The sequence below is a fragment of the Chinchilla lanigera genome, unplaced genomic scaffold (genome assembly GCF_000276665.1).
Source record: "Chinchilla lanigera isolate Chin_1 unplaced genomic scaffold, ChiLan1.0 scaffold00005, whole genome shotgun sequence".
Lineage (NCBI taxonomy): Eukaryota > Metazoa > Chordata > Mammalia > Rodentia > Chinchillidae > Chinchilla > Chinchilla lanigera.
The window spans coordinates 2,202,234-2,210,782 of record NW_004955406.1 but is presented as its reverse complement, the minus strand read 5'-3'; the positions used below and the strand labels follow the sequence as shown (position 1 = coordinate 2,210,782).

Below are 8,549 nucleotides of genomic sequence, written 5' to 3'. Positions count from 1 at the left end.
TTATTTTTTAATTTTTATTAAAATTAAATTTAAAATTAAATATTGTTTTATAAAATTTTTTCCCCTTTCACTGCTTTTTTTATTATGTGAGCACTTTACTAACTGCACCACATTGGAGACTCTGGAGCATATTTGTCACGAGAAACAGCAAAAAATATTTTCACACATGCATGGATAGCAACGATACTAAATATGTACAAAATTTAGAAGAAGCAGGCTTCTCTTTCTAAAAAGAAAAAATCATTAAAGGATGTTGCTTAGTGAACAAAAATAATTTCAAAAATTTACAAAAAATTTCAAAAAATTTACAGTTTCACTTTTGCCAGAAAAGAATTTAAGGATAGAAATGATAAAATGTGGTGGTGGTGGGGGTCAGTGAAACCTTTCATTTAAAACAATGAGACACTGGACTTCAAATAAAGCACATCTTTAAGGGATGTGTATATCCTACTGCTAGGTTTGGCTAAATCTTTTTGTATATCACATTCTGATTTAATGGTAGGGAAATCTGACTCTTAGGATTGATGCACAGATTTCTTAAATCATTAAGGGCACATTAAAAAGGATCATCAAAAAGTGGAACCGAATCTGTAATGCGCTTTATGATTGTGGAAGATATCCAGGACTGCTTAAAGTACTCAGCTAAATCATTTCTTAAGGGCATAATACGTACTTTAATTGGAACAAAATATTTCAGAAACCAATTCAAGACCATGGGTTTTAACTTCTTGGCAGATTATAGCTGACTTGTTTTAAATGAAGATATTGTTGTTCAATCCCAGTGATTAGAGATGCATCAATCATAGGGAGCAGCCTTTGCATACTGAGTACAGAATAAAGAAAAGTAGCAAGGAGAGAAAATCACCCCCTGCCTTAAGTCAGGGCTGTGTCTAGAATAGCTGAGGCTGGGGCATAGGAGGTTTTAACAATCCAATTCTGCTTTCCCTTTCCTGTCTGGGCACTGTGGCATTTGATTTCTTAAGGCTAATATCACCTGCTATCTGCATGGATCGGTAACCGTGTCCCCCTTGGTTAAGGTTGCCAGGATGTCAGGAGATCACGCAGAGCCAGGGAAGTAATCAGAAGCACAATGTGCAGCTTCTGTTTTGGAAAAGTGTACGTTTCAAGCTCATGTAAAGTGTTCTCTGCGTCTTTCCCTTTTTCTCTTGAATGGAGAAGCGCAGCTGGCCTGTTGCCATTCCTGCTTTTAAGGGGGAGTATCATCAAAGGTCTGGCTATAAAATGCTTAATGGCAATAAAGACTGTAGCTCGGCTCCACCGATAGATGATGTTAGCTGCTTGGAAAGCGACCAATCTCTGAAATGAGATGAGAGGTGTGATCGAAAATAAGGAAGCAGAAATTAAACCGGGGAGCTGTTTTTCAAGGCAATATTTATATAATACACTCAACGAAGACAGAGTGCATTAAAATGATAGGGAATTAGCAAACATTGCCAAAAACTAAAACTAATGAGTATTTTCCCTAAGAGAAGCTCAATCTAATCAATTAAGAAAGATGAACAAAAGTATAGTATGCTGTTTTGCCGCTAAAGGATGCCATGCTATTCTGATAGTGCATACACTATTAATTGATTTTAAAGATTATATTAGAAATAAAAAGCATGACCTCGTCAACCTTTGAACTGTTCATGAAATATAGATATACATTATACATTTCTGAAATGTGGGAGCCAAAAGTTGATATTGATATAATTTTAAGTAGTATTCTTATGAGACTATATCACATTCATAAAATAAAAAATATTTCGTTCTGAGATGAAGTGAACTCAGCCTTTTCATTGATAAACCCGCATGTTGAGGAGCAGTGTTCCCAGTGTGATAGGATTTCAATTTTCACTTTTTAATCATAAATTTACTTAATGATAAGCCACGATTAGGAAGAATAAATCCCCCCCTACCCATGTCGCTAAATTAGACAGAAATCTCACGTGTATCTGTTAAGCCAGTCAGCACATCTTTCTTTCAGTAAAATGTATATTTTGTTCTTCCCTAGAGCTGTGTCTTCTTGAAGTGTACACTGAATATAAAATCTTAGTTACACTTAGATGGATTTTTATAAAAAGAAAAACTTCTCGTGGTGTTTGGGAGGCTAGATGTGCAGAGAGTGAGTCCAGACACCTACTTCTCCCTGGACACGCGGTGCAGCGTCATGTGACCCTTCGCACACACAAAGGTGCAAATCCACGTACTCACCGGGGGGCCTAGAGCACAGCCTTTGGCCGTGCAAGCCTGGAGTCTGAAGGAGTGCAGGCTCCCAGGAGCAAGCCCATAGGCATAGCAGCTGAGCTCCGAGGAATTGTGAATTAATACGCCATCTAGATATAATCCATAACTTGTGATAACACCTGCAAAGGCAATAATTGGCTTTTAGTGTGATCACCAGACAACAGCAAGGAGTGTCTTACTAAAGCAAGCACTTCTCACCGTTGATATCTAGTTCTGTGGAATCACAGCCTCACAGTATTTTGTACTTCCCCTCCTCTAAGCCTTGTCTCTCTCCAAAGGATAAAGCAGGCTTTGCCCTTGAACATCAAATTGTTAAGCTAATTAGCCCAGAGGCAGAAATAGAACCCAATATTTTTAGGAGGAGAATCTTCCTGCTGCAGCATGCTCACTGCTGCCATTTATGTTCTGGGTCGAAGATGAATAAAAAGAGTACATTTGTAATTTTTATTGCTTTCTAAAAAAAAAAATACTCTTCATAGATGTAAAGTAAAATGACCCTATTTGTTATTGCAACATATATTACTCAGGATGTACTCTGTGCTAACCACCTCACATACACTGAATTCTTCCAAACCCTCTCTAAACAGATTCCTCTCAGAGATGCGCTACTATTTTCATCCTATTATACATGAGGAAAGAGACGTGGAGCTTAGGGAACTTGATAGAGGTCACACAGTATCCATGGATTTGAGTCAGGATTTGCATCCAGGCAGTTTGACTCCGGTCTTGTGTTCTCAACAGTGACATTAAATCACTGAGACGTTCAACTCTGCGCCCATCATACAAATCGCATTCACGAGTGAGTCAGTGAATCTGACTTGATGGACTTAGTGATCAACTGAGGCTTATTTCAGAAGGAAAGGCATGTGGATTTTCATGAAATCAACTAGTAAAAATTCCATACAATCATTTTATTTATGCAACAAAGTTATTTTTATGAATGGGAAGCAAAGTGTCAGCATGACCAATGGTCTACATTCTCCAGAAATACAGAATCTACACATGGTCTAGATGTTACCCTGCAGGAAACAACCAAATCCACACTAAATGAGAACTGCTTCCAAAGGATGATCGATTTCACTGTGGCTCCCTGAGTATGTTCTGGAGGAATTTTCTTAATGTTTCCCCTGTCACACAGTCCACCTGGGAAAGAAGTTGGGTACATGTCTCCCAAGGACACCATACACCTCCATCACAGCCTTCACCCATTCATCACATTTGGAGTGTTCTCTTTCCTTGCTTAATTACTTGAGCTCCCCAATAGACTGTGGGGACCCCAAGACAGTTACGGGCTTTCTCACCCGCATATTTCCAAAGCTTAGCAACATGCCAAAACAGCAGGCACCTAGTAAATGCTGGCTGAATGAGTAAAGTAGTGAACACACAGCACAGCAAAAATAGCAGTATCCAATGTAGAGCTGTAACTTAGGACTACTGGGAAAAGGTTACATGAGAAGATAGCTTTAGAAGACACTATTGAAGATTAGCTTATGAGATTTTTAAAGTAAGACTCTAGCCAAGTCACGGTTATTGAGGGAGTTCCCTAATAGCTTGAGAGACCTGATTTTCAGTGCTGTGGACATAAAGATTGGGCCTTGTAAATATCTGGAGGGTAGAGCTAATGTTCAGGGATAAAGTTATTATGGAGCCAGGGTTCCAGGAGCCCTGTTTCTGAGTATTCCTGTCTCCTTCCAGGGACATGCTCACCTGTAGACTTGCTCAGAGAGACGTTGTCTGGGAACTGACAGAATAGTGCACGTATTGTCTGGAAATCCCTCACCACATTGCTTCAAATTGAGAAGTCCATTCAGAGATAAGGAGGCAGGCCAGTGAGCTGACACCCATGGGAACTCTGCCTCTTCTTATACTTGACCTCAGCAACCCACGGTCTAGCAGGTCACTGCAGGAGCAGATTGCAGACTTCTGCACGGGACAAGCTTGCTGACAGCACTGTGATGCAGCATAGGCTTTGAACTAGTGACTTTTCTCTCCAGTACTAGAGACTGAACCCAGAGCCTCTGCACTGAGCTACATCCCAGTGCTTTTTATTTTTTGAGTCAGGATGTTGCTAATTCACTAAACTGCCGAGACTGGACTCAATCTTATACTCTTCCTGCCTCAGCCTCCTAGCGTTCTGAGACTATAGGCATGTGCTACCACGTATGGCTTAGAAACCAATATTAGATGCTGGGATTTCTATAGGAAGAAAACATGAATGGGAAGCAAGGGCAAGAAGTCAGCAGGTTTCCTCTTACTGTTTCACTTAATCACCTACACAAAATACGCCTGCTTCTCGTACACGCAGAGAGCAGTGCTGACAGAGCTACGGGCAGATTAGAATGTGAGACTGTTACTGGGCAATTAGGGAAACTCATTTAACTATTGCAGTGGGTAAAGAGAAAGGTGCTGAATGGGAGGAGAAACAGGCTTCCCCTGCCTGCTGACATTCACCCTTAAGGGCATCTCTTCATATGGCCAGGTCTGACAGTACAAGCACTGAAAGTCTACAGTAACCAATGAAGGAAGGGTGCGGGCCCTTTGCTAGGGAATGTTGGGGGGCCTCACTAGGTAAAGCATTCCAAATGCTGAGCCCCAGGCTGAGAGAAAAAGAGGCGACAAATATCAGCAGTGATCTCATAGCCAGCTAGCTGAACAAGCACTGTAAATGCTACTGCATTTTATTTCTTGCTTATTAAACAGAGATTTGCATGTGGTAACCAGTTCTCCTTCCTCTTTTACCCTATCGGTTTACACGCAGAAGGTAGTGACTGGTCCTGCACAGCTGAGCTTTTAAGCCGCAGAGGGTTGTGTGTGAACTGCGAGTGGAACCGACATCTCCCAGACCTGAGCGCAGTGAGCCGGAGCGTCTTCCGTCTGCACAGCACAGTGGGATCACGTTAGGCGGATGCACAGTGGGCTGTTGTTTGTCATGGTGCTGGTGGAAAGTAGAGGCGTGGGCATGAGGCTAAGACCCTTCTTCCCCTGATGTCCACAGCCTCACAACTACACTTAGTGTGCTCTGCACTGCTCAGCTTGTGAGTCTGCGGACTGTGTTTCCAGCCCTTTCTCTTGTGGGCTTTCTGTTGGGTTTTGCCAGTGGGAGGAACCCTCAAGACAGAAGCCAGGGGAAACAGTGTCGAGCTCACAGCTCCAAGAGCTCAGGCTGATGCTTCCTGTGACTCGGGAGAAGTCGAGCACCGCAGCCCCAAGCATGCAGGCAGCAGCATCTCTCCCTACTCTGCCTCTGCCGAGGAACACTGTTGGAACTTCAGCTCTGGAGGGGGCAGCAGACCGCAATGGCTCAAGCATGACAGCAATTAGTGCAGCTCCCCATCAACCACCTTGACTCTGTGCTGGTGCCAGCCACCCTGCCCTCTTCATTCGCTTTCCCTTTCAGTATCTTGGATCCAACTGTTCACATAAAATGTCCAACTCCAAGGGTACGCATGTAGCTCGGTGTTAGGCACGTGCTTACCCCTGGGTTCAATCCCCAGGACTACAAAAAAAACAAAGCAAAACAAAACAAAACAAAAAATCCAAATGCCAACTCCTTATATAAAACATCCCATTTTAAATACCCAGTTGATTTCTTTTGCACCAATTAGCTCTTGGTCATTGCATCATCCTGGAATTTAAGGTTTTTTTTGGGGAAAGTTAAATGTTTTAATGTGGCTATTGCTTTGACTCATTTTCTTTTTTGAGGATAACTTTTTACATTTTATCTCATTTCTTTGACTTTCAAATGACTGGAGAAATTCTCTATTTTACTATGAAGTACCACTTAAGGCTCTAAAAAGTAACCTGGCTGCCAGCAACTACTCCCCTTTATTTCCAGTGTGAATTCTGCTGATAGCTCCAAGTTTGAACACTCACAGAAAGTGTTTGATTTAATACCATTTAGTACTCAGCACACAAAAGCACAAATGAACTAAAACTATGAAATGAAAGTTACACAGTGAAAAGCCAGCTCATACATAGAACATTGAAAAGAAGAAATAATAGATATCATCACAGTCAGAAGAATGGCAGAACTTATTCTGTGCCCGGAACTCTGTGAGTCATTTAATCTACTCCCCCCAACAAAAATCTTATGTGCAAATAATGTGTTGCAGAAACTGTGAAAAGAATTGTAAGACTCTTGAAGTGCTGTGAACCTGACCTGCTTTTCAATGGAAATAGAAAGTACCCAAATCAATATTTTCCTTTTTTCACATAATTGGGGAACAGAGATTTCCTTTTATGCTAGGATTATGTGCATAATATCTCATTTATCTGATAGATTGGGAAATGAGATATTTTATAGAAGTTCATTTTCATTACAAGGAAATCTCTTCCCTTAAGTATGAACTTTAAAGTCTTAGCCATTTTTGAAGAAAATCATCCTAGTAAGCTCTGCACACCTGTCTTCTCACACAGAAGGTAATGACTGTAATTGAACCGTTTGGTGAAGGCTCTGTTCTCTGACCCAGTCTCATTTGGGGATTGAGGAGATACAGGGTACCCAACCTGCACTTGTCCTGGACATCACTCATGGCTCCCACCTTAGCAGTTCTGTGTTTACTTTTCCAGCGCCCCATCCGCCCTCAGTGACAGTCTCTGCAAAGTTCCTTTTTTATACCTGACTCTAGCAAGCAAACCCTTAGCAATCTATGCCGAGAAGCCAGGTAACCGTGACACCTGGGACAAGGGCTGTGGGAAGAGCAGACAGTTATGTGAGAAGGGCTTCGGGTAAGATGAGTACATGTAAATGTGCTGAGAGTCAAATGACACGAGAAGTTTGACAGTTAATTCAAGTGTTGAGACACTTTTAGTATTCAAGATACATCTGAATTGAGAGGTGGGTGAGACTAAAGTCCAACTTTAGGACACACACACACACTCTCTCTCTCTCACACACACACACATACACACACACACAAACACACATGAGCTACCCTGTGTGCTATAGCAAAGAATATCCATAGTGTATGTAGGACAAAGGATGAACCATAGGACCAAATTGTAGAACCAATGTAATGTACACTGGATGAACAAGTCTTCCTTTTGACACTCTTGACATTTCCCTGTAGCCTGTCCACACCCACACTCCATCCCTGAGTGCTGCACACTGCACATTTCAGACTGGTTGTTACCTCTCCTGCCCCATGCTCATCTGGTTTATTCTGGTACCATCTTGTACTTGAGCCTGGCCGCCTCCCAGGTGTCCTGGTGTGTCATACTCCCATACAATTCAGTCTTTACCAGACACAGAAAGGCAGGCGCAAAGTTCCTCTTTGATCAGGCCACATATGATCAGTAATCAATGAAGCTTTTGTCAAGTAGCAGAAATAAGAAAGTAGCCCACTCCACAGTGGGGAAGTTGGGTCAATGTAGGCTGGCCCTGGAGATGAAGGGGTTCGTGAGACTCCTCCTTCTGGGTGTTCTGCCTTTTGGCCCAGATCTTACCCACCAACTGCCTGACCTCAAAGTCAGGCCAGTGTTGTATACCATTGTGGATCAGAGCTGGTATCTACCAATGCCCTCCAAAAAAAGCCTGAGGCAAATACAGGCTCTTCCTCTGATCTGTTCTGAACAAGGCCATTAACTATGAAATCTTAAACCAAACACAGCCACACTTCCATTCATGGACAGCAAGAGGGATCATTCAAACAGAACATTCTATTTCTTATCACGTTATGCAGGCTGATTTCCTAACTGTGGTTTTATTAGCAAACTTTTTTATATAAAGCCAGAAAAGTATGTACCATTCTATAATTCAGTTCAAAATGTAGATTCAGTACGTCAGTCTAAAATGTTTATTAGCACAATAATTTTAATTTCATTGACCTCAGGTACCTAAACTAAGTGTAAAACATAAGTGAATATAATGTAGTAGGCATTTTAAACCAAAGCCGCAGGCAATGCCTTCCTTCTTTAACTAGATATACACAACATGGACAAATAGCTTTGGGAAATGTAAAAGTCTAAGTTATTGAAATGTGTAAGTATTTCTTAAATTATAGAACACTAAAAGTAACTATTCAAATGCTCCAGTGACTTACTTAAAGTGAGACAAGAGGCTACATGCTTCATGTAGATTATTTTCCAACACGTCAACAAATCCAAGAAGTCAGAACTATTACTTGCTCTGCCATGAAGACAGAGGAATGGTGTCCAGGAAGGGCCAAGATCTTTTCCAAGGTGCTCAAGTCTGAATTCAGGCACAGAATCTGCCAATCTCATCTTACTGTGGCCACCACTCCCAGTACCTATTTGTGGCATAATTCTCTAAAAATTTTATTTTTTATTTTTATTTTTTTTAA

The 8,549-nt window shown here is 41.5% G+C and overlaps 1 protein-coding gene across 2 annotated transcripts in view; it reads right to left on the bottom strand.

Annotated features, from left to right (window-relative positions):
* Ush2a (Usher syndrome 2A (autosomal recessive, mild)) overlaps positions 1-8,549 on the bottom strand; it is a gene marked incomplete in the record, with an annotated part of 661,834 nt that overhangs the window by 288,882 nt on the left and 364,403 nt on the right. The window contains 1 exon segment of one of the 2 annotated variants that reach the window (XM_013519932.1): positions 2,215-2,366. Within the exon segment in view, the coding sequence (XP_013375386.1) occupies positions 2,215-2,366 (152 nt within the window). 2 annotated transcript variants of the gene reach the window in all.